Here is a 26,404-nt window from a genome sequence, read left to right as displayed (position 1 = left end):
ACATAACTAAATTACAAAATATATAATTACACAATTTTATGAGCTGGGTCATAGACTTCCTGGGTAGAGGCTGCTAGGGGAGGAAACAAAGAAAAGCTGAAGACAGGCCAGATAAATGTGGATAGTCAGGGGTGGGGGTGGAAGGGCAGAACAATGCATGAAAATCAAAGAGGCTATGGGGACTTTAAGGAACAGAAAAAGATGAGTCGGGCAGGGGGAAATCATATCATCCCCTGCAAGTCCTTTTGATCTCTCACTTGTATTTCTTAAAACTTTATCAGTGGTAAACAGTGCAATCCTGAAGAGAGTTACTTCAGTCTAAGCCTATTCATTTCAACAGGCTTAGAACGGAGTAACTCTCTTTAGGATTGCACTGACAATGGACTAAGAAAGACTGAGGTAGCAAAGACTCAGATTCTTGAAATTTATAGTTTCAGATTAAAAAAACCCTCATGAATTCAGGATGACAACTCCAGTTAAAACTTAAGAGACATTGATAATGGCTACATTTTTATTGATACGCCAGGCAGCAATGCCTTCTTTGTAGAGAAAATGCTCAAACACAGAAATCACATAATGCCATAAAGCCCTGAACCTTGCTGGGTGATCTTAGGACAGTCACACATTGTCAGTGTAATCTACCTCATAGGGTTATTGTGAAGCTAAAATGGAGAAGAGGTGAACAATGGCAGCTGTTCTATGTCCGCCTTGGAGAGAAAGGCAGAATATAAATGAAGGAGACAAATATATAACATGTGAATGTATCGTATTAAGTGCAATATATAAGTAAAGCCACAATTATTAGGCAGAGATGCCAAAAGATAAATTTGTTAAAGACATTCTAAAAATAAAAGTCCAATACGGTTTCTGAAGATTGGCATCAGTGGCCCAGAACATCATCAAATATTTAGAGCTTTTCAATATGCAGTGAGAATCACATGTGTTCTTACACTGCACATGTTTCATCTATTCAGATCCATGGTGAATGGATAGAATATGAGTCATTAGATGGGAACTTGCAAGACAGTAAGTGGGATAAGTTGGATTGCAGGAGGCCCTAAAGAGAATTCTGGCCTTCATTAACTCATATACTTAAGAAAAATTTCGGAGAACAAGCCTTCCTGCCTTTATTTCAGTGACATCTAGTGCCTATATGAATCTCTGTACATTATCACAGCTGATATTACATACAAATGCCCCTTGTGTTTACATATGAAAAGTACACCCCATCAGGTTTAAAAGTACAACTTTTAAAATGGCTTAATAATACATTTAGCAAATAAAAATAGCTATTGCTGTACATGTGGTTTCTTTCCTGTAGTATTGTTTTAATTAGCTACTGTCCTCCTTCATTTTGTACTACATCAAAAGACACTGGCAGCTTTCTGGGATTTTGAAAATGTTTCATCAGCTACCCTATAATTTGAGCTACCCTATAATTTGCTTGTATAATAAATCATAGCTGCTTCCAAAATTTTCAAAGCTCCCACTTTACCTGCCATTGCTGGTCATCTTAGGCATACCATTATCCTGCTTTTGGCCACAGCAACATCCAGGTGTTTGTTGTATATAATAGCAAACCGATTCGTTAGTTCCTGACAGAATTCCTTTTGGAATGCCCTGAGCTTCTTGAGGGTCAGAATGTTGGCAGCAACATGGAGTGATGCAGTAGGGGGAAATTCATAGAAATCACTTCAAGACAAACCCAACTCCTGCTTCATTGTTACAAAAGTGAGGTTCTGCGGATTCCCATTTCTCAGTGTAGCTATATCAGAAGACGAAGGTAACAGATCTCCAATGTAATGTGTACATGATTCTCCATTCTTATCAGAATCCTTTTTTTTTGCTCATGACTTGAAATGTTTGCTTCAATGTAAGATGAGCATTACTGCCTCCTAAATTCTTCTCCTGCCTCTATTCTGTTGCATCTTAGATTTCGTTGTAACCCATGCCTTGGGTCCTGTTCATCAGAACCATGGATTTATAAATAGAATTCTAATTTAATCTACATTAGAAAATAATTATTCCAATCCATCTGCCCGCCCATGTCACTGGTCTGTGATGCCAAGGTAGGCTAGAGGGAGACAGAAAGAGGCTCCTTTATCATTGCTACAACAGAGGAGGGAGGGAAAGAGCAATACTAGCAGAGCAGCAGCTAACAGAGCAATAACCACCACATAGCGTTGCCAGCCTTCAGACGTGGCCTGGAACTCACCTGATTTAACAACTGATTTCCAGTTGACAGAGATCCGCTCCCCTGGAGAGAAGGGCTGCTTTGAAGGATGGACTCCAGGGCATTGTACCATGCTGAGGCCCTTCCCTTCCCTTCCCCTCACCCCACCCTCTTCCAGATTCATCCCCAAAGTCTCCACGTAGTTTCTAACCCAGATCCAGCAACCCTAAACACCAGATACAGGACTTGGAAGCCTCACAGATTGGGGTGTAGCAATTATGAATCAATTTAGAGCTTGGGGTGGGGGGGAGATTTATCCTAACTTTCAGTCTAAATGGAACCTGGGAGAGACCTCCCCTCATTATTCCAGTTACTTCATTTCTCAGAGAAAGACTACAGTAGGGCTTATCAGAACAAAAGAACACCTTGTCTTGTTTACCTAAATAACTTTCTTGGGTTACCCAGTGTCACAGCTCAAAGACCCCTGGATTTACTGGGGATAAAAGCCTACAAGAGAGCCTTTTGTTTTGCCCCATACTGCCATCATTGTCAATGAGTAAATAGTTTCTCTAATAGGGAATACAATTAAAAGTTAATACAGTTGACTAGCATACATGGACTAAGCTTTACTACTAGTCCACGTGGTTTCTCAACCACTTATTACAAGTGTAAGGGAATGTTATGTGTATTAGAACGCAGGTCTTTATCATATACATACCTCATATTAGGTGGTTAGGAATACATAGCGGAGAAAGTACTCCCCCCCCCACACACATGTAGTAGTTGCATGGCTATAATTTTCTTTTAAAGGATACTTTGTCCTACTTATGATCCCTCATAATTTTCAGATTTCATAGTAGTAAGCATTATTTATGAATGTTAAGCAAGGGCAAACTGAGGGGCAAACACAGACCTAAAAAGACACCTCTCTATTTCTCTATCACATTCTCCTGATGCAGGGAGGGCCTTGCCAGGTGAGTCATCTAGTGTGACCACAGCATTACTACTGGGCAGGCAAGGTGGTAGCTGGTGTCCAGGTTGGCTGCTGCATCCCCAGGCTGGGTGGTGGAGTTTGTTAAGAATGCCACCTGAGTTTCTTCCTCCTCCTCTTTGATAGGGATTCCCCCTCCTCCCAGTCAAGCAGTCAGAGAACCTAGGTTCTGCTCCAGGGCTTCTCCATCTTTTTGTATGGGTAACAGCCTACCTGGGTACTTAGTGGCCCAGGGCAGGAGGGGCTGAGAAGTGTGAGGAGAGCCCTGTGAAATAAGTGCCATCTTAGGGCAGAAAGATGCCATTCCCTCTTGCATGTTTCTGCAGAAGGTTCACATCACCCTAATGTGGAATAAAGAAACTCCAAGAACTGGGTATTTTACCACCGAGGAAGGCGGCTCTGTGGGGACCCTGCTCCGTCTGGTAAGCTGAACAGGCACCTCTGTCACTGTCAGCCATAGCCAGGGCCAGTTGATGTGGATGGAATGGAATAGATGCAGACTCCACCAGCTACTGACAGCCCTGAAGGACTGGCATGCTCTATCAGCAAGCAGCGCTTCTTGGCCTGTCATTCAGCTGCTGCTGCCTGCTGGGCTCTGTTGAGATAGATAGCACAAACAAGCCACAAAGGCATGTTGGCCCCTCCTGAAAGTAGATGGCACTTCTTGTCCTGTCATTTGGCCACCAGTATTACTGACTGCTGGGCTCCATCGAGACGGATGGCACGAACAAGCCACGAAGACATGTTGGCCCCACCTAAAAGGTATGCAGCAATCATAGCTGCAGACGCCTCTGACTCCTTGTCAGTCGGAAAAGTCTCTTAATGTTCCGTCCCCACCATTTGGCGTGAGGAAAAAAAATATTATGCAGGAGCATTTCGAAAGTGCAAAAAAGTATCGATCCTCTGTAGGCCTCTGAAGAGAGGGGAAGGGAGGCAGAGGAGAAAAGTGGCAAGATATAGAAAGCAAACACAGAACATGACGGAACATTCTCCTGTGAGGGAAAATGCAGCAGATTTTATTTGTCAGTCTTCACCAAAATGAGTTAGAATATAAGGCAGAACAGTGAAGGAATTAAAGGAAGTTTTGAGGGAAAATACGTAAGAAAAATCTAGAGTTTAAGAGTTAGATAAAGGCAAGGCCTGATCTAAGCTGCTCTCCCTGTAGAGGCAGGAAAAGAACTGAAGATCAGGTCATTCTGAAGGCACAAACAGGAAGTAGAAAAAAGTATTTCCTGCTTCCCTGAAGGATGGTTGGGAATAACCCACAGAGATTGCCTCCGCCTCAGAGGGAGAATTGTTTAGGCCAAGCAGTGACTATCTGACTGACAGCCTCCCTGTACTCAGTAGTTCCTCTTGCTTAATAGGGCTGGTCTTTTCATCTTCCCCCTAGCCAGCTGGGGGACTCAGAGAGGCCATTGGCATGGTGGGAATTTAACATACCAGTATATCACAACGCTAAAAGATATATATGCATCAGGTGTTTAGTTTTTATTTACACATTCATGCAACTGAGGCTTTTTCTTTACCAAATACTGTATGCTGCTATCATACATTGTATGACAAGGCAATTGTGTGGGATATATTTATATACCAGGGTTAGCCAATATTCTTGCCCTGAGTGCCAAATGAACATATTTGTTAGCAGTCAGGTTAAAACGGATAAAAGGAAGTACTTCTTCACCTAAAGGGTCATTAACATGTGGAATTCATTGCCAAAGGTGAAGGCAGCTAGAAGCATAGCCAGCTTCAAGAGGGGATTGGATAAAAATATGGAGCAGAGGTCCATCAGTTGCTATTAGCCACAGTGTGTGTGTGTGTGTATATATATATATTTGGCCACTGTGTGACACAGTGTTGGACTGGATGGGCCATTGGCCTGATTCAATATGGCTTCTCTTAGATTCTTATGTTCACATGGGATGGGGGAGATCCAGGCAGCTCAACCTGATGAGTGTGTGGCTCTGTCACTAACAACTTCTATTCTGCAGAGAGGTAGCAGCAAAACACATCCAGCTGAGCTCCACTTGCACTTCCCCCACAGTCTGAGCAGCAGTGCTGCACACCTAAGCACTACAGATGACATCCCTAATCCTTTCAAAACATTCCCAAAGTTGAGTTCTAACCCAGCCTGGTTAGACTACCCTGTTTTTGAGGTGGAACAAAAGAACTGCCATGTCAAGCAAATTGATCTGGTGAACCACCATTTTGTATAAATGTCAAGGGATTCCTTAACTCTAGTTTATATGCTTATTTTTTTAAGGTTTAAGGGTTTTTTCTTTTTTTCCATGTTACAAAAGCAGCATATATGTGCACACAATAGATAGCCCCCTCCCCCCCTTTTTAAAAAAAGCAAAATCCACTGAATAAAGTACTCACATTTGGAGTAGATATGGGTCACTTAAATTATACATGCTAAAGGCTTATTTTTAGCCTACTAACCTGTAAACAAGAACCAGGAAGTAATGACAAAATATTCTAGCAATGCATGTAAACACATTGGAATTAAGTTCTTCATTCCATGGCAACAGAACAAGTCAGTCACTAGGGTAAAATACTACAGAACAGAACAGCCATGGTTATGTCAGCAGGGCTTTTTTGGAGCAGGAACGCAGTTCCCACTGGCTTGTTGTTAGGGTGTATGGGCTAATATGCAAATGAATCCCTGCTAGTTTTTTTCTACAAAGAAAGCCCTGTGTGAAACAATGGTGGCATCGGGGTGTGTGGCCTAATATGCAAATGTGTTCCTGCTGGGCTTTTTCTACAAAGAAAGTGCTGGTTGTCTACATTTTAGGAGTTCAGAATACATATTAATCACACTTCTCCACAGTGACTATCGGTGAAATCCTATGTAGTTTGGGGTTTAAATTGGATTAATTCTGTTTAGGACTTTTAGCCATGTAGCTTTGAGATTTTTAATTCTCCAGCTGAACAGAAATGCAAGGTTTTTTCTCCAGATAGTTTGTTGTCCCGAGGCTATATTTAACATATCAAAATAACTGAAGATTTATATGGTGGTGATGGAGTGATGCGATTGACAACTTTGATAAGATACCAAAGAGCTGTCATTATGTCTTATTTGCATGACTGATACCTGTAAATTCCTGGTGTTGCTCAATGATCTAGGGTGCTTTAGGTTAGGTGGTGCATAAACCCACAGCTTGAAGCAACTGTTAAATGTGGAAAGCAACACATACCATACTGAAACATTATTTCTGCCTGCCATTTTCCAGAAGAGCCGGCTGCAGTTTAGGAAATCCAGGCTTTTCTTTCTTTTTTGCTTCTTAAGCCACCTAGAGTACCCATTACTTTAATGAGCTCAGAAAAAGGGACAATGTGTACCTTTATTTTTAACTGCAAAAGAGCAGCAGCATACAGAGGACAGAAAGAGTGCTTACTTAGGCACATTTCTGAACTGCTCCCGATGTTGAAATGTCTGCATTTATTGATGCCCTTTATTTCACTTGGCACTTATGAAAGCACAGACAGGCTTCAATTGCTCAGCCTCACACTTTCAGTGTAGCCTCCAGTGTACAAGTATGAAATATGTGAACAGTGGTCTCCTTAGGAATCAGAACCAAGTAAGCTTCTAACATATATGGCAGAGGATAATAATCTAAAAATGTATATACAGGGCCTAGGCAAAGCTTTCTTAAGTAGATAGGCAGTACTCATGCTCAGCACAAATGAAGGCTAGCCCCAAAGCCTTGCTGTAGCTTTATACTTTTCCATGTGTCCTAACACCAACCCTGAACTGGGTTGGGGAAGTACTAGGTCAAGGTGCCTGACATCCCAGTGAGTAAGCAGAACTAGCAAGGCTTTTTATACCATCTCAGTATCCATCTGACAGCTGGATAGAAAATAGCTTAGGAAAGGCTATTCTCCAACCACAGAGTAAGCACATATCAATATAGCAATGGCTTATTATACACTAGGAAGGTGACAGATTGGTTCAGGAGCAGCAGCTTTTCCAGCATTCAGTTCTCATTAGAACTGAAGAAAGCAAGTTGCTTCCAGGTGTAATTTTTAAACTAGATGGCACCTGGCCATGAAACACTGCACAAATTCTCTTTTGCTAAGTACTATGCTTCCTCTCTGCCTCCCACTACTCATCCATCTCTGTGAAGAACACACGTATCACTGATATTTCAATTAAAAAGATGCAACAGTGTAGGCAAATGGGATTAAAATTACTGCCATATCTACAACATTGTCAATGAGATGGATTGTAAAAGAGCTTTCCCTCTCCTCTGACCTCTATCCACCAACCAGATGAAGAGCTGATGAATCATGTTGGCATAATTAGCAAGAGGCTTTACATAAATATATGAAATACATAGAATCAACAACAAATTTGGTATTTATGCACTTATTTGCCAGCTACAGGTAAGATAAATTACCTCACTGCTCACAAGTCAGAAAAGTGTTGCAGTAAGACAACCTTGAGTACAGCAGTTGTTTTAAGCAAGTGAATCAGTAAATCTTACATTGAGTTACCAGGTTGCTGAAAATGACACCAGAGGTTCAGAACTCTCTGTAGGTTTTGCAAGTATCCACATATCCAACAACTGGGCAGGTGACCTATTGGGATGCAGCCATTTTGAACAGCACAATGTGGAAGTCACTTTCAGTGTGTGGCTCCTTACGTGGCCTCAAACATTTATAACTAGGCCAATGCAAGCAGTTGAAAAGGGCTTGTATTGCCATGGTTGAAACACATCCAAACAGCACTGACACTGTGTGCCAATACAATACAAGCAACTTGAGATATGGCTCTGCCTCTACAACGCTGCATTTTAATCAACACCAGTCTGAGACACAACACTGGCTATTCAGAAGCATCACTTTATTTATTTCATTAGATTTGTATCCTGCCCTTCCCTTACGGGCTCAGGGTGGCTAACAACATTTTAAAATCAACAATTCAGCTTAAAAACAAGACAATATAATAAAACAATATACCAATTTACAGAACTATAGGCTAGTCAATCCAGACTTTGCAATACCCCACTCAGGTATTCTAGACGCTGTCAAAATGCAGTCCCATCTCAAGCCATTTGTGTGAGCATCTTCTTAAACTGTTTGGGAAGATTGTAAGCAAGATACTAAGGGGAGGACAGAGTAGTGTCAATACAGTTAACAGTCAACTGCCACTTCTCTAGCCAGAAAACTTGCAGTAAAGACTGGTTGCCAGCTAGGTTGCTTTAATCTCTGGATTGTCCTTGAGCTAAATGAGGGAAGACTACTGCTATCAGTTGGGATAAATGATACTATTAGACTAAGGCTCTGCAAGCTGGACAGTAAGTGTAAAGAGTTACTTATTTCAGGAAGTATTAAAAATCACCCCTAATGTACCCCACCCTTCTACTTCCTGTTTTGTCCTCCTCACTGTACCAGCTGCTGGCTAGGCCTTGCCAACAAAACTAAAAGGTTTGGCCACCACCACAGCAGCAGCAGAAATTGCCCTTCAGTTTCCACAACTGCTAGTTCTATGACGTCTTTTCCTACCATGTCAGGATTTCCTCTCACCTGACAGTGTTTTCTACACAGTATTATTGCTCATTGAAAGAATGTTTGCCTCATCTAAATTAGTCTCTTGAGTGATATTGATCAAACAAAACACTCAGGATTTCCATTCCAAAAAGGTGTGAATGTGTCAGCTCTTGTTGCTCGTACCTGCTCTGACGCAGAGATGGCAGGAAGGTAAGCAGCAGACGCAGCAGCCAACGTCAGAATTCCTCACAACAATAATGATGCTCGATCTTTAAGCTTAGATTCCAAATTTCTACTGATCCACTTCCTATTAAGCTAGTCAAGAATAACCACTTGAACCACCCCTCACTCTGCTGAAATTAATAATTTCCCTGGTTACTTTTTAAATAAAAAAGTCTTGCTCCAAAGTATTGTAGAACTGTCAAATGTGCAAGTTTTATTTACTTTTAATTCATAAGAAACATTGGGCATACTTACACTTTCTGTCACACACTGGAATTCACACTTTTATATTTTGTCCAATCTATCCAGAGGAAGGCAACTTGGCTTCAAACCCTGTCGTACAAGGGGGTGTAATTTTCCAAGCACTTTTATTGTGTAACCTCCAGCCTGTTTAAAGGGGCTTTTAGAGAGGTTTCAAGCAAACATCACTGAAATTAGTCTACATTAAAAATTTGGCATAACAAACCTGGGCAAATGACTGAATGAATGAATACTTATTGACCGGCAGGGATTTTTTATAGCAGGAACTTTGCATATTAGGCCACGCACCCCTGATGTAACCAATCCTCCAAGAGTTCACAGGGCTCTTAATACAGGGTTTACCTTAAACTCCAGGAGGATTGGCTACATCAGGGTGTGTGTGGCCTAATATGCAAAGGAGTCCCTGCTACAAAAAAGGCCCCGTTGACCAGGGTCTGGATAATTAAATTCTGACATAACATTTTCTATATCTCAGGAGTACTGCAAGACTTATATCTAAATGTGTGCTGTTACAATATTGTTAGAATCAAATCTGTAATAAAACATACAATTATCATTGCAACTGCCAGGATTCTTCAACCACTGTGTTTTTTAAATATTTTGTGGAGCATAGATAGCACTGCACAGGAACTGCCAGTGCTTTTTTGCAATTAAGGTTGTGCTCATCTATAAGGGTAGCCCCGTGGCGCAGAGTGGTAAAGCTGCAGTACTGCAGTCCAAGCCCTCTGCTCACGACCTGAGTTTGATTCCAGTCGAAGCTGGTTCAGGTAGCTGGCTCAAGGTTGACTCAGCCATCCATCCTTCCGAGGTCGGTAAAATGAGTACCCAGCTTGCTGGGGGGAAAGTGTAATGACCGGGGAAGGCAATGGCAAACCACTCCATAAAAAGATCTGCTGTGAAAATGTTATGAAAGCAGCATCACCCCCTCCAGTCGGAAACGACTGGTGCTTGCACAGGGGACCTTTCCTTTCCATCTATAAAGTTGTGCTGATTTCCACCAATTCTCCTTTCAGGACTTGGGAGAGCCCTGGAAAACAAAAGTGCCAGTATCATTTTTTTTGGAGGGGGGAAGGGGAGCTCTGGGAATTGTGTTATATTACAATATTTTAGAAAACCCTCTACATATTTGTATAGTTACTAAGGGATGAGTCCTTCCGCCCTCTTTAAGGAGATGTGGGTGATTCTCTTATGTTATGCTAATTCTTGCAATTGCTGCAAAGTAAAGAGTAATTTACCTTTACAGCACTTCATAGCAATTGTACTATTCTGGAGTACTTTTCTTGATTGTGTAATTGTACTCTTCTTTATTTTCATGCGGTCCCCTCCAAAGAACACAACAAATAATGAAGCCCTGGGGAAATGCATAGCCAGATTTCTCATAAGAGTACAACAGTGACAAAAGACCAAGGGGTAGTTCCTTTCATGTAAACACAAAGATTAACCTCCCTTTGAGAAACAAGAAACTGCTCATGTCTGGTGGGGGAAAAACCATTTCTTTACAGGTTTAAAATAAAATGGCAGATCCAAAGGAGTTAGCTGTGTTAGTCTGTTGCTGCAAAATAGTAGAGTCCAGTAGCACCTTTAAGACTAATAAATCTTATTGTAGCATAAGCTTTTGAGAAACACAGCCCCTGACAACAAGAGCTGTGTTTCTCAAAAGCTTATACTACAATAAAATTTGTTAGTCTTAAAGATGCTATTGGACTCTTTACTAAAATAAAGTGGGTATTTTTGAGAATGGAATGGACTGTTTTTGATTTGTACACAAATACAGAAGGACACTATGTAAAAAAACGAATAACCTGCATGAGTTGGGTCACTGTAACGTGGAAAATCCTAAGTGAAAGCAACCCTGGAAGTTATCAACCTAATCACTTGAGAGAAATGAATGTAATTACAGAAATATGTCACTAGGTGATGCTCTCTCTCACTTTTGGAATCAGGTATTGAAGCCATTTATAGTTCTTGGCACAAATATTTTATGATCCAAAGTTCTAGAAGTACTTCATGTGATACAGCACTCCTAACATTCATGATCAACAGTAGTTTCTTAGGGATGAAATGAGAATGCAAGCACAAAGTATACCGGGGGGGGGGGCAAACTTGCTTAACATAAGAGCCACATAGCAGAAAGGTCAGTTGTTTGAGAGAAGGAAGAAAGCAAGGAGGAAGGGAGAGGTAGGGAAAGAAGGCAACTTTAAATGCATTCTCTGTGCTGCCATCTGGTTTTGAGAGGTGATTTAAAGAGAAAAATGCCTTTTCCAAGCCAGCAGACAGGGATGTGGGGGCTTCGAGACCTTACAATCTGTGTGAAAAAGCCACATGTGGCTTCTGAGCCACAGTTTGGCCACCCCTGCTGTGAACCCTTAACTAAAACAATAGGAGAGCTGTGGGTCATAGACAACTCTATGCGCACGTCTAAGTGCCTCTCCACCCACCCCCATCCTAGTTCATGGAATATTTATGGTAAGAACTTGCTCTAAGCCTCAGAGTGCCTACTTACAACACTTTTTTCCAGCACTCATCCTGAAGAATGGTCAGTTCACAAAAGGGTAAGCTAATGGTCCTAATCTAGAGAAGACTTCAGGGGAAAAAACCCTGGAAAATATGTGGGGTGGGCTTCTACAGTAGGAAAGAAGTAAGCAGCAACTCATGAAAGCTCATACCCTACCACAGATTTTATCAGTCTTTAAGGTACTACTGGACTCTCACTCTTTTCTACTGCTATAGATAGACATGGCTGCCCATCCTGATCTTTTCCCCTTAAGTTTCTCCAGCAGAAAAAGGCTGTAGTATTCCATCCAAGTTTCCATTTTAAAAAATCTGGATTAATACCTGGAAATCTGGATTAAACATTCTAGAAAAAAATACTCTTCTATCCTCATTTAGGATTTTGCAATCTCTTTCACAGCAGATATATAGCTGATATCACTTTCTCCCAGTGGGTGGGAGTGCTGTTACACCATAAAAGATTATTTCTAAAACCCACTTCACCATAATCAGTAAAGACTGGTTCCAATATGGTCATCAAAGCACTGATCTCACTTGGTTCTCTAGCATCATTGCTGTTGCCAGGGTTGTTTAACATACTGTTAGAATCTACGAACTAGACAGGGATGTGGGACATAGTCCCATCTTGTATTACTGCTCTCCTGCCCATTTCACTGAGAACGCTTTTGGGCCTCTCAATAGCAACTTGATGACTAATGTTAGTACAGGACCCCCTTTGAAGATGGACTTCCGCCCTGATCCATCTGTTCTTCTTACAATGACTTGAAAGTGTACAAGAAGCCCAATCTCATTAGATCTTGGAACCTAAGCAGGGTCAACTGTGGTTAGTACTTGGATGGGAGATGGTCCTTGAAATACCCAGTCAAGAGACACGATCAGGCTTTCAGCCACCTCTCTGAATATCCTCCAGGCCCTCAGTATGGGTCAGTCACCAGAGGCTGACATAACTTCCAGGTTCAGATACACACACACACACCCCTAAAATACACAAAAGTACAAAAAAAGGAAAAAAAGTTGAGCTTCAATGCATGAGAAAAATACAGTCAACAAAGGAGAAAGAGTACAACCACTGGCCCAGTAAAGAGGGGGAGGCTGTTCTAGTAAAGGTAGCTAGCAGCATAGCAGGGGGTATGGTAGCAACAGGAGGGTTATGGGAAGAATTGCACTCATTTTAGGACATCACTTCACATTTTGTAAAATAAAAGTTTATGAAGTAATAGAATCCTTTAACAGATTTTGTTAATAAGAACGTTAAGCTAGCATACTCTCATTAGTATGGTGCAAACTACACTCAAATGTCAGGAAGAAAAAAGGATAGACTTCTTTCATGTTAACAGGCCACTGACTTGCAGAACTCACTGCTAAGAGATGTGATGGTTTTTAAAAGGGGATTGGCCAGATACATGAAGGATAGATCATCACTGCTGATTAGTCATTATAACTAAATGAGCCCTTCTGGATACAGAACACCACTCATTGTCAGACACTGGAAAGAGGTCAGCAGGTGAAGGCTGTTGTCCAAGAGCTTGGGGGCTTCCTTGCGGCATCTGACTGACCATTGTTGGAAACAGGATGCTGGATTAGATGGACCACTGGTTTGGTTCAGCACAGTTATTTTAATCTTCAGGAGCCTTTCACTACGAAGTTCTCTAGCAGTCACACACAGAAGAAATTCAATTCTTATAAGAACCTTCTCTTTGAAGAGGTCACTGGACTCCTGTCCTTTCAGGTTTCAAGTTTTTAATCCCTTGCATGAGTAAATCCAGATCATCCTCCTCTTCCAAGCCACCTATGTTTAATACATCACCATCTTCAAGGTTATCCTTTGTGCTCTTCCTCTGGTGATCGCTTTCAACAGGCTTGTTCTCAGTCTTCACTGGGCTCATCTGAATCCTAAGGCAAAAACAAAACAAAAAAAGCACACAGCAACATCTCTTGGGCTGAGTTATCAAAACAGGATGAGACCTTCTGTAAAAAAGAAAAGTATCATGTTCCTACTTGATTGCACTAACCAGAGAGAAGCATGCTGGCCCAGAAACAGCAAATTAATGCCTTGTGCGGTGTAAAGAGAAACTGCTGGTACAAGTGTAATAAAAACCGTTCCTATACTCTAGATGCAACCCAGGTTTGGTTTCTCTTCTCTGTTTAGTGTTAATGGTGAGCCATTATTTGACAAACTCAAAGCATGATTACTTGCCTCTTTTATGACATGACATTACTTACTCTTGTTTAAAGCTCTGAACTCCAAAGCAGACAACAGCTTTACTGAACTGAAATAAAACCATGCATTCAAAATACATTACACATTTTTCCATGAACAGGAGATTGGAATTAACTTGCAGAGGTAGAATATTTAAATGATAAAAGCTCAACAATTAGAAGCAGAAGAGAGTTTCCACTACTTAAAAATCAGGCATAACCTCACAAGCTACTGAGATTTTAGGGCAACAAGTACTCTCAGTAACTCTCAGGATACTTAAGGGGAAAGGGAGGCACAGCACTATACTTGTGTTAGCCCCAGCCCACCTGTTCACATTGCCACTGTCAAATCACACATAATGAAAATACGGATAAATAGGGTTAAGGTAAAGGTAGTCCCCTGTGCAAGCACCAGTTGTTTCTGACTCTGGGGTGACGTTGCTTTTGCAACGCTTTCACGCCAGACTTTTTACGAGGTAGTTTGCCATTGCCTTCCCCAGTCATCTACACTTTCCCCCCAGCAAGCTGGGCACTCATTTTACCGACCTCGGAAGGATGGAAGCAGGTACCTGAACCCAGCTTCTGCCAGGGATCAAATTCAGGTTGTGAGCAGGGAGCTCAGACTGCAGTACCGCAGCTTTACCACATTGCGACACGGGGCTCTTCCTTAAATAGGGTTAGTATACATTAAAAGATATTGTCCTATTGATCACTGTTTTCTTTTTCAGGGAATTGGTATTCTGAGGTCTATGCACCCACCCCCCTCACCAGCATTCCAGAGCACAAGGAAATAATAGCAAATAAATTAAACATAATAATAATTGATCTGAAAGGCATTAATGTGGATAGAAGGGGTACTCTTGCTGGCGACTGCTACTACTTTTACTATTAAAAAACCCCTTCCAGAGGCAGCAATACTGCAATGGGGAAGCTATTTTCCTACATGATCAAATTTCAAAAGTTGGGAAGATGTCCCAGACTATAGTTAACGCATGTATGCATGAGACAGTTTTACTGCTTACCATTAGTGATGCATGGGCATCTACAGCAGATATCTGAGAATATCATACAATTGTATTCCACACATGCTTGTTTGGAGAAAACTGTATTTCTCCAGCAATAAAATGTTGCTTTATGATTGCTGGGAAAATACTGAACAACAGATAAATAATCTTAAAGCAACAGTCACAGCTGTTTTACACATATAATCCTAAATGAATGCATGGAGAGATCCTCAGTAAGCATTTCTATAAACAGACCAACCAGACTTAATCGTTTCAGTCTAGTTAAGTGAACAAACAAAATGTATAGTTTATGTTACTAAGCACATATTGTGCTTGACCACACTAGTAATTATGTATAAAATTTTCTTACCTCTGCCTAACTTGTCATATAAGTTTCAATTTGTGTATCCAAGGAATGAAGGCAGATTCTTAATGTAAATTAAGACAACCACATAACTTAAATACACACAAGTCAAGCTCAGAGCAATTTTCAACGTGTTTATCATAAAACAATCAACTATTCAAGAACCCTAGGCGCAAAAAAAAAATCCCCACATTTTAAGGGTGCTTACGGAATAACTATTTCTTCTCTTTTTCCACACTTAGCACATAGATCCAGTTCACAAGCACATGGTTTGCAGATTATGTGGTAAGAATCCTTGACAGTCTTTTGTAAGCATTTCACACTGTTAAAAGAGAAACAGAAGTCAAAATAGTTAAGAATATTTTCCACAAAGGAATACTTTCCACCTCTCATGCCAGTTTGCTAAGTGAAATTATTTTTTTAACCAGAATATCTTTTCAAATATCAGATGCCACAAAGAAGAGATGTAAACCTTGGAGGGCAAGGGTAAAAACCCCCCAAAACCCTCCATTAGTGGGTTATTTTCAAATGTAAACTGGCCATACTACCTAGAGAACAGAAAATACATATAAAGAATATAACATGCTACATTTATAGTCTGCCTTTCTTAATGAGACTCAGGGCAGATTACGCAATGCAAGTCAATGCGATCAACAGAATGAGACAACTAATAAATAAACAATATTAAAAGCACAGGATACAGAAACCTGAAACAAAGGATGTGTATCTTAGCACATAAACATCCTGTTGCTGATACAGGAAATTTAAAAAATAGAATACTTGTAAATGTTTTAAAATAAGGTCCCTTTATCATTTTAAAGTTACTGCATTTACACGTTTTTCATTATTGCCAGTTAGAGCTGCCAGCTCTGGGTTAGGAAGGAGATTTTGGGGTGCAGCCTGAGGAGAGCAACGTCTGGGGAGGGCAGAGACTTCAATGCCATATCATATAGTCCCCTCTGCAAAGTGGCCATTTTCTCCAGGGAACTGTAATCCCTGGAGAGCTCTCCCCACCCACCTAGAGGTTGCCAACCCTACTAGCAAGGTAGGTAGAGACTTTATGGGGCAACAGCATCCAGGCCATGCAGCACCAAATACTTGTTTCTCAAACTGCAAAGGCACACAAATTAATGCCTTTACTCAGAATAGATCCAGGTGGGTAGCCGTGTTGGTCTGAAGAATAAAGTACTAGTCCAGTAGCACCTTTAAGACCAACAAAGTTTTATTCAAGATATAAGCTTCTTCAGATATGATGAAATGGGAGAAAAGCATTCAAATTTAGAGACAGTTGAAAAAAATGAATTAGCATATAACATGATATAAACATTTTGAGACAAAGCAGGGACAATAAACCAACTGCACACAGTCAACAGGTGCATGGATCCAATTAACAGAAAACATCTGATGCAATGAATATGTCAAAATAGGAGATAAGTGTAAGAGAATCTTTTCTAATTGCGGAAAAGTTAACTTTATGATGCCCATCTGTCTTCCCTCAAGCATGAAGGTTACCATCACTATATGTTCTTTTAAATATCATACCAACATGTAACCTTGGTCCACATGGTATGTATCAGGCAGCTGAGTTCATAGAAAGTTTTGGTGATTATTGTTTTTAAAAAAGTGAGCAGTGAAGCAACACTCATTTAACATGAAAGAAATGTTGCACTGTCTTCTTTAAGCAAGCATTATTCAAGACTTCATAGAGGTGGGCTGACCCCATAATCCCCCCCATGCCCTCTCTTCGGGGAGGCGGGGGGCCAGGGTGAATAAATGGAATCTGAGCCAATGACGTCACCAGGTGGGCCTGGACCTTCCCTTTTTCTGCCTTACTTTCCCCTACGGTTTTAAGAGGAAATTCTGCCTGCCTGCATAGGCTCCAGGAAGTCCAGCTCCTCTTCTTGCCTGTTCCTAGGTCCAGTCTGTTGCCTGAGCCCCACCTCTTTTGTGAAGCATCCTCCACATATGCCAGGCTCTGAGGTTGGTGGGAGTGATGCATTTCTGACCTTGCTCCCTTCCCCACAGCCTCTAGTAGAGCTGCCTGCCTCAGCAGTGCCTGAGTGAGGCTGTCCCCCATGAGCATCTCCTCTGGAGCAGGTGAATGCATGGCTGAGGCCACCACCCTTAGCTTTTTACACAGTAATAGCAGCTTGACTGGAAGCAAGCAATCACGTCTTAAAGTCTTAAAAAGCTTCACCTGCTGATTCCTGTACCTAAAACCTCCACCCTTGGATCCAAGCCTGCAGTGAGTTTCCTACCCAGGCTGCACTTTTGTTAGCAAAATGGCTGTACAACTTTGTCTTCTTATGACATTATTTACTACTGTACTGATGACAATGTCCCCCAAGTATAGCCAGTTACACTTAGTTTGCCTTCTGTAAACAAAACAGCACCTGGAGTAAAAAACCACTCCAGAAATGAACACATTTTGCCATTAGGGTACTTTAAAACCCATTTTAACATATTGGGATTTAAAAAATGCCCCAGTTATTTATTAAGAGAACAGTGATCCGGAAAACCATTTTTAAGCACTCCGGAGATCTACTGCCCTTCATGACATCATGATGACTTTTTCTGAAATTCCAGAGAATATTTACCTCACCACATAGAGATATTCACTGAGTAGCTAGATTTGAGTCCAACAGAATTTGAGAGACCACCAAGATTTTGGGTGTATAAACTTGAGAGTCAAAGCTATCTTCTTTGGATACCATGTGGTATATGATGAAGGGACCTTTGATTTTTGAAAGTTTATAACCTAAAATTGTACTGGTCTCTAAAGTGCTATGGGACTCAAAAATCTAGCTGCTCTACTACAGAGCAGCATGGCTACCCTCTGAAACTAGATTCAATGGGCAGAATATAAAAGACACAAAAATTATAGAAATGATTATTTTAGATGTTTTCCTTTAAATTCATGAAAGATGTATAATACCTTAAGTTCAAAAAACAACTTGTGGTGTTTTAAACACATATAAGATTTGTTTACAGGGTAGCCAGAGGGTTAAAGCCACAGAAAACCAAAACAATTTCTGGTAGGTTTTCTTGCTTCTTCTCTATATGTGTCGTTCAAAATATTCACCAATTTATTTCACTTGGTCGCGCTTCCAAGACAAATGAAAAGCAAGCAATCACCTGCTCTTTCACAACAGAGACTGGATCCTTAGCTTGGTGAATTTTCACTACAGCTATTTCTGTTATTACATTAAACTATTTCTCTTATGGAGGACTATATTCCTATAAGCCTATATTTTTTGCACTGTATTTGGTCCTCTTTTGCAGTTTATAGTATTCAAGTATTTCAAGTATTCAAGCCTTCCCCACAACTAACTGACATGTCTAAAATTGTAGAGAAGATGTAAAAATGAGTTCTGCTCATATTTTTTGTACATCTCTCTATGAAATTTTGTTGGAAAACAAAGTGCCAGTATCATAACTGGGTCTTGGAAATGGGTTCTGATAACTGGGTCTTGAGCACCAGAACCTGTTATTAGGACAGAAGAAGGGATACCAGAGACCTGGAGAAATGTTTTAAGATCACTTGCCCCCAGTGTCTCTCCTCACCACTAAGCAGCAAGCTGGGGGGCCACATTCCACATGGATGAGAAGTGCTGCCTCCTAGAGGCAGCCACTACCAGTGCTGCTTGGCAGTTCAATTATTGGAGTGGCAACTTTGCCCTGAGTTCTCTGTGGTCCCTGTAAGGACAGCAGCAGCAAGACCCCCAGGAGCATCAGACTGGTGTGAGAAGAGTTTTAAATATCACATTCCTTCCACCAGTTTCTCTCTTCATCACCCTACTACCAGAATATGAGACAGTAGCCAAGCTTTGTACAAAACTACTTTTCTTGTATAATTGTTACACTAGTAAGTTACCTTGAAGATCAGTTGATCAAAATGAAAAACACAATTTTTCCATATAAAACTGAGGAGGCAAAGTTAAGCAATCAACCTGCTTCTTGACTGCACTTCAGGTAGGGACTCTTGTGACTGAATGTGACTATCAAACATTCCAACTGTTTGAAACTAACAAATTAGGGAGAAGAGCTCTAGCTTAGCCTTCTGTCCAAAATGCTAGTTTGATATGTGCAGGATTTTTCTTTTTATAATGGGGAAATATTGTCACAAGCCCCCTCCACCACAGCCTGAAGTGGTATAGCACAGACTCAGCTTTGGTAACATTTCAAACATACCTTTCCTTTCAGCAGAAGTTTTATTGAGCAACATCAATATGGCAATTTTTAAACAACAGTAATGTCAAGGGTTATTTACAAGATAATCAGAAAAGTGTTTCCCTGTATGAATCATCTAGTGACGTAAACACAGGTATTGCCACCTCAGCGGCAAAGACACACAAATACACATAAGCATCAGCCTTTCTTTACAATAAAAGCAGCCAGCAATTATGAGTAACAGGGCTTAAATCTTCACCCTGCTAGTAAATTTTTGGCTTCCTCTCCCCACACTGCTTTTCTCCACATAACTGGGGCTGGGGAAGGGGGTGAGGAGGGGGAAAAAAACACAGAAGGCAAAGCATTCCTTCCCCTCATTTCAGCTCAAAATTAGAACCTTGTTAGACACCTTCCATAACAGTATTAGGACTTCCATAAATGCATTTGCATGTAATGTGCACTTGCTCCTCAATGCAGAGTAAGAGGAGCAGGATTTATTGAGTCATTGTTGATTTAGGACAGTTGAAAAGTGCACCTCATGGCTCTTATGTAACAATAGTTCTTGCAAAGGGCTTAAACATTCCTCATTGTGCTTCATTATTTACAAATTAATGCTGGGGCTCAAGCTAATGAGAATCTTTATTCCTGTGACCCACTTTTACTTAGAATTTTTTGATATTTTTTTTAAAAAACTTGATCACCGCAGCATCGCACCACAAGCAAACTCCTAACTGAATCTGGGACCCCCAGCTTTTCCTTTTAGGGTCTAGTGGGGTACAAATCCAGTTCATAAGATTTCTTTTGTGTGCAAAAGTTATCAAAACACCTAAAAGCAAGGGGGATACATGGACAGCTGTTGGTGAAGTGGCAAGGGGGGGGGAGTTGCATCACAATGCCCCATCTGCCATAAAGAGACTTGCAAGCAATAGTGCAATTAACAGACTGCATTTATTGCCCTAATACACTCTCACCATCATTCTCCCATTCTGTCACATTATTGTTTTACTGGTTTCCCACATAAATGCTATCCAGAACAAACGTTCTTTCAGTTTGTTAATTTCACTACTTGCCACTGGATTCTAACTTTGTACCACTTTGCATTCTTAACCACTGCCCACCAGCTATATGTATCCCTGCTCACTGTACCCCATTCCATTGTCTGATGAAATATGCATGCATACGAAAGCTTACATTCTGAATAAAACTTTGTTGGTCTTAAAGGTGCTACTGGACTCCTACTTTATTCTAAAGAGGCTACCCGTTTAGCAGAACATCAAGTTGTAACAAAGAGAGGGCTGTCCCCACTACCGGTGAAGAATATTTCAACTTTCCAAACTTTTCAGTTTATCTAACACAACACAAAAATATTTCACATGATACATATAATAAAGCTGTAAGTGAGTATGGAAATATTTTGGCATCGTAATGATTCAATCCACCTTCTGACAAAAGAAAATTAGTACTTGCAGGACATCATTTCTAAAAACAAAACAAAAAATGCAGTCAAACCAGTGTTTTAGAGCACTAAGTGATACTTTGCAGATGTGTAGCAACCTGAAAATGTGTTAAAATAAATATAAACCATTAGTATTAAGTTTTTGACTGAACAACCTGGTATTTAAAACTCTAATATTTCCAGCTTTGAATCTTTCCATCCAGCATTCCAAACACTGAAGCAGTATTGTCAAAATGCATCTCTGATTACATCAGTTTCTGTCCCCACTTCACCAACAATCCTGAAATACAGGAAAAGGAATACTGTTTTCCTTATTGCCTGAAATGAAAAATCAACTAGTATTTCCATCCACAGTTGATTAGTAGCAACCAGGCATAAACAAGGACAGGGTTTCTGGTTTGTCATTTGTATAAAGCCAATTTTAATTTGTTATTTTATAGGTGGGCTTTAAAATGTGCTTCAAATCAACCAGTTTGATGGGGCAGGCTTGAAAGCTTGCACAGGGGAATCTTAACCTTTATTTTCCTGCCAGGTTTCAGTGCAATGGCAAAATGTATTACTTTATCTCAATGATTACAGGGATTTTCCCCATATCATATTAATATTTTTAAAAACATACAATATTTGCTTTGACAGAATTTCTGCAAAAGGAGATTCTAAATGGCTTTTTAAAACGGATGAATCTGCCAAATTTGCCCTATATACAACTGCAACACAAGTTCCTCCATTTTTTCTTTGGCTCTTGAAAAAGATCCAAATATCATTCAAGAACAGTGAACAGAAGTATACCCAGAACAGTGACTAGAAGTACACCCAGACTCTTGTTTTCAATTAGTACATGAACCTTGAAGCAGAAAACAGAAGTGACAATTTATCACCCTCTCTCCTTTCATAATACTAATTCAGAAATTGCCAATCCTGTTTCTAAAGAGCAGTTAAATGTTGGGGAGAGGGGTCAAAATGTTACTCCTCAGTTACAAACTCTGATTTCTTCAGAAATAGTTATGTTAAAGGCTATAAGGATTTCTGTGGGCCCACATACAAATGTAAAAAAAAAATCCCCAGTAAAGCTACCTTGGGCATTAAGGAGGGATATAAATAAACTACCCCCCCATCATTATTAAGATAGATCAAATAGTGATATTGTCTGTGTGTTTCTAAAATATATGTGAAGAGCTGGATTTTTTCAGTAATCCTAATTTTGATGTTAACTAGCAATTTCGTATCTTAATAGTTACCTCAATGTAGTACTATTTTAAAACTTCTTTATATTTAATTTTCAAATCCATGTAACATGCAACTGGAGGCTTCTACTCTTCTTTCCCATAATTTTAGCTATTGTAATATAGCCCATGCTCAAAAAATCATTAAAAAGGGTAAGTGTTCTATATCAACAAAAAAACAAAATTACAGAAAAAAAGAAATCCATTAACTTCTAAGAAAAGCTATGATAAATTACAGACATTCCAAACGACATAGTCTTTTATCAAAAAGAACTGTACTGTATACTGAAGGTGGCATCTATTATTCTAAGAATTTAAATTCAGAACACTGCAAAACTGCATATTCCAATCAAAACACTTTGAAAAGCACAAACCCACAGCCCAGGCATAAGAAAACATTCTGTATATCAAGCACAGAAAAAAGTTGAATTTGTCTCTATAAACTTGCATACATTATTTGACTGGGTGACAGGTAAGAAACAGTTAGATTCACTAACCATTTTTTAGGCTTTGTTAGTGGTTTGTACTTGTTGAATTTCACACGCCATTCCACGACCTCTTTACAGTGTTGACACAGACCTTCATGTAGTTTTGTGTTGATTTTCTACAAGACATAATGTTTAAAAGTTCACATTTACTTAACTGTGTTTGAAAAGCAAATTTTACAAATAAATAATTCAATTTTCATTCAAGGAACTATTTAAGATGTATTAATTACAAATTACCTTATTATGGCCACAGTTCACAACCCAAGGAGGTCCCTTTGGGGCACCAGAAGCCTTCCATATCCTCAACAAGCCTTTTGTCTTCTGTGCTCTAACAGCAGTTCCTGCACTGATAATCTAAAAGCTAATTACAATACAGTGTAAGGAGCTACTGCCTGAAGAACTAGGTTTTCTGGACATACAGTATTAACTACATAATTCTGTAGACTGATTTTGAGGAAGAGAACTCCTACAACTTTACAGCAAGACTGACCAACCAACTTATCAGGCCAGATCTGGAACAGAACTTTCCCAGCTTGCCCCTTTCACTCTAGTCCATCATACCAATAAAATGCTGCCCCAGAAATAGCATCAGGTATTTATATAGGAGTCTGCAATAGGAATGGGTGACTAGGCATCCCAATCTCAGCAGAAGCACACTTCTGCTGCAGAAAATGAGGACTGGATCCTCCCTACTTTCTTGACAATTATTATGCAGATCTCTTGGAACAAAATCATTTACCTAATATAAGAAGCAGCCAAGTATTCGTAGTAACTGACAAGAACGTGTTGCTGATACAATTGTGTCCTGAAGGCAACCAGAGCTAGACGAATGGCTCTGATTTCCAGGAGATTGATGGGAAGCAGACCCTCGGGTTGTGACCACCTGCCTTGGACTGGTTTGTCCTGAAGAGTGGCCCCCCACCCCCCCAGGCTGGCATCTGTGAACAGCTCTAGGGATGAGGGAGGATGGAACAATTTGCCCTGGCGAAGATGAGACAAGTCCGTCCACCATTGCAAGCTCCTCTTGACTGTTAACGGAATTATCAGATTTATGTCCTTTCTCTCCATGATCTGAAGTTGAAATGGCCGTAGGAACATTTGAAGGGGTCTGGAATGGAATCTGGCCCATTGTATCATATCTATGGTCGAAATCAAAAGTCCCATTAGTTTGGCAAGCAACATCAGTCGTGATGATTGGCTCTGGATGACCCTGATAGCCAAATCCCTGATGGTCCTGGCCTTGGACAGAGGTAGAAATAGCGAGTTGCACATGGAATCGATCATTGCCCCTAGATGTTCCAACCTCTGGCTCGGCTGAAGCGAACTCTTTGCTATGTTCACCAAGAACCCATGTGACTGGAGACACTGAATGGCCAGAGCTGTATCCTGAAGAGATTTCTCTTTGCTGTTGGATCTGAGTAAGAGGTCGTCCAGATAGGGGTGAATGTGGACCCCCTGCTTTCTCAGCTGGACTATTGGGTTTACTAAAATCTTGGAGAAAACTCTGGGCGCTGTTGACAGGCCAAAGGGTAAGGCCCTGTACTGGTAATGTTGATTCAGTACCACGAACCTTAGAAAACGACGATGAGAAGAATGGATAGGTATGTGGAGATAAGCTTCGGTCAGGTCTATGGAAGTGAGGTACTCCCCTGTCAAAAGTGAGTCCATGATGAATCTCAAAGTTTCCATTCGGAAATGATGTACCTTGACGTAGCGATTCAGAAACTTGAGGTCCAAGATGGCCCTCCAGTCGCCATTCTTCTTGGGTATGGTGAAAAGAATGGAGTACACACCTTTCCCCCTCTCCGACCCCGGGACCGGTTCTACTGCTCGAATGTCGAGAAGATGTTGGATTGCCTTTGTAGTAATGAGAAGCTTGTGCTTCTGCTTGGGGGTAGGTGATCTGACAAATCTGTCTGGTGGAAAGCAGTGGAACTCTATTGAATACCCCTCTTGTACAATTTCTAAAGACCATTGGTCTGCCTGGGAGGCTTTCCAAGTCTCTGCAAAATGAAGTAGTCGAGCTCCCACCGGTATGTGACAGTAGTCATGCCTGCTTGGACTTGGCCTCTCTGTCAGGCTTGTCCATCTTGGAGAAGTTATTACGATTGAATTTGGAGCCGAATGAACCTCTCTTAAAGGAGCTCTTTGGCGTTTCCCAATTAAACTTTTTTGAGTCGGTGCGATATCTGGCCAAGGAATGCTGAGTCCGAAAGGACTGAGGACCCCTTTTTTCATTTCTCCGAATGGATTTGGGCATGGCCTTCTTCTTATCTCTAGTCTCTACCAGGATCTTGTCCAAAGCGTCCCCAAAGAGACGATCCCCCTGAAAAGGGTATGCTGCCACTGTAGACTTAGAGAGAAAATCAGCTTGCCAAGCCTGAAGCCAAAGAAGGCGTCTAGCCACCGTAGTGGACGCCATTGCCTTGGAGGCAAATGTCAGGATATCCAAGGTTGCATCAGCCGAGAATGACGCCGCCTTAAGAATGCGTGAGGCGCCCTCTAACATGCGTCTGTTATCCTCTGGTAACATCTGGAGTAGCTTACGTACCCAAACAATGGACGCCCTGGAGACCAGGGAGGCTGCAGAGGATGCCTTCACGATCAAGGCCACAGATTCGTATAATCTTTTCAAGGTTGCCTCAGCTTTTTTGTCCAGAGGATCTCTAAGAGAACCCTGGCCATCCTCTGATACCAGGCCCGAGGACTGTAGAGCTGCTACTGGACCGTCCACAGTTGGGGGTAGTAACAACTCGTTAGTATAAGCAGGGAGTGCATACAACTTTTTTACTAAGTGAGGGAACTGCTTAAGGGAGGCTGGCTTTTCCCATTCCGCTCTAACCTGCTTCTCAAAGTATTCTGGGAAGGGGAAGACTTGTTCAGAAGTTTCCCCCCTGGGTAAGAACTCAGAATTTCCACTGGTTCTGGACTTGAACTTCTTTGATTTAGCTGTCTTGGCTTCCTCATCAATGGGCCCCTCCTCAATTTCTAATGCTGAAAGAGTTTTGGCTAACAGAAACTGGTAATCTTCCTGATGGAAGAAACGACTAGCCTGCTCAGGTATTTTAACCTTCTCCTGTTCCTCCTCTGAGAAGCATTCCCCCTCTTCCCTATCCTCCTGATCAGAGCCAGACGCTATAGATTCAGGTTCAAAAAGTAAGGACTGGGAAGAATGCAATGGGGCCTTGCGCGCTGCCTTAGTGGGCCAGGAGAAGGAGCGGGGAGGATCTAAAGTACAGGATGGACCTTGAGGGAGAAGCCCCATTCGGGCGCAAAAGGATCCCATTTCCTCCTGCATAGCTCGCCTAATAAAGAGCATAGCCTCTGGGTCCAGAGGGTTGCTCATTCGTACATTACCCCTGTCCTGGAAGCCTTCCATTCGCGGCTGCAGGTAGTTCCGAGCCTCCGGAGTGCCTGCTCTTAGGGGTTGGAAGGTCTGAGAGCTAGGCTCCGCACTTCCAAGATGGCCACCGCTGTTTGCTGCCGCCCCGAGTCGGGGCCTCCATTACGCGCCGTTTCTTAGCGCTGGCAGCCGAGGCGTCTGCGGCCGCGTTGGGAAGGGCGCGAACAAGCCGCGAAGGCAGGTCGGCACCTTCGACGAAGGTTGGTGCTGTGAGAGACGCGGCGCGCGACTCTCCCTCCTCATCTGACAGAAAGCCGTCCTTGCTACAAGCCATTTTAAAAACGGCCCAAACTAAACTCCTCTGCTGCCCTTGCTCAGCGAAGGTAAGGAGAAAGGGGAGGGAGAGAAATAGATATGGAAGGGAAAGAGATAAGTGAAGAAGAGAAAAAGAGAAAAAAGGCTTAGCCTAGCCTTGTGCTGCTGCTCCCTGTAGAGGCAGGAACAAAACT

At 41.4% G+C, this 26,404-nt stretch overlaps 1 protein-coding gene across 1 annotated transcript in view; it reads right to left on the bottom strand.

The window, feature by feature from the left end:
* Positions 1 to 12,837: 12,837 nt before the first annotated feature.
* The window catches only part of C4H9orf85 (chromosome 4 C9orf85 homolog), a 41,365-nt gene continuing 27,798 nt past the window's right edge, over positions 12,838 to 26,404 (bottom strand). Inside the window, exons 2-4 of the mRNA XM_060237464.1 lie at positions 22,562 to 22,668; positions 15,424 to 15,537; positions 12,838 to 13,541 (exon numbers count right to left, since the gene is read on the bottom strand). Of these exons, the coding sequence (XP_060093447.1) occupies positions 13,355 to 13,541; positions 15,424 to 15,537; positions 22,562 to 22,668 (408 nt within the window). The 3' untranslated portion in view covers positions 12,838 to 13,354. The remainder of the gene's footprint in view (positions 13,542 to 15,423; positions 15,538 to 22,561; positions 22,669 to 26,404) is intronic.

The sequence above is a fragment of the Heteronotia binoei genome, chromosome 4 (assembly GCF_032191835.1).
Source record: "Heteronotia binoei isolate CCM8104 ecotype False Entrance Well chromosome 4, APGP_CSIRO_Hbin_v1, whole genome shotgun sequence".
Classification (NCBI taxonomy): domain Eukaryota; kingdom Metazoa; phylum Chordata; class Lepidosauria; order Squamata; family Gekkonidae; genus Heteronotia; species Heteronotia binoei.
Note: the sequence above shows the minus strand (reverse complement) of the source record. Positions and strands in the feature narration are given on the sequence as shown.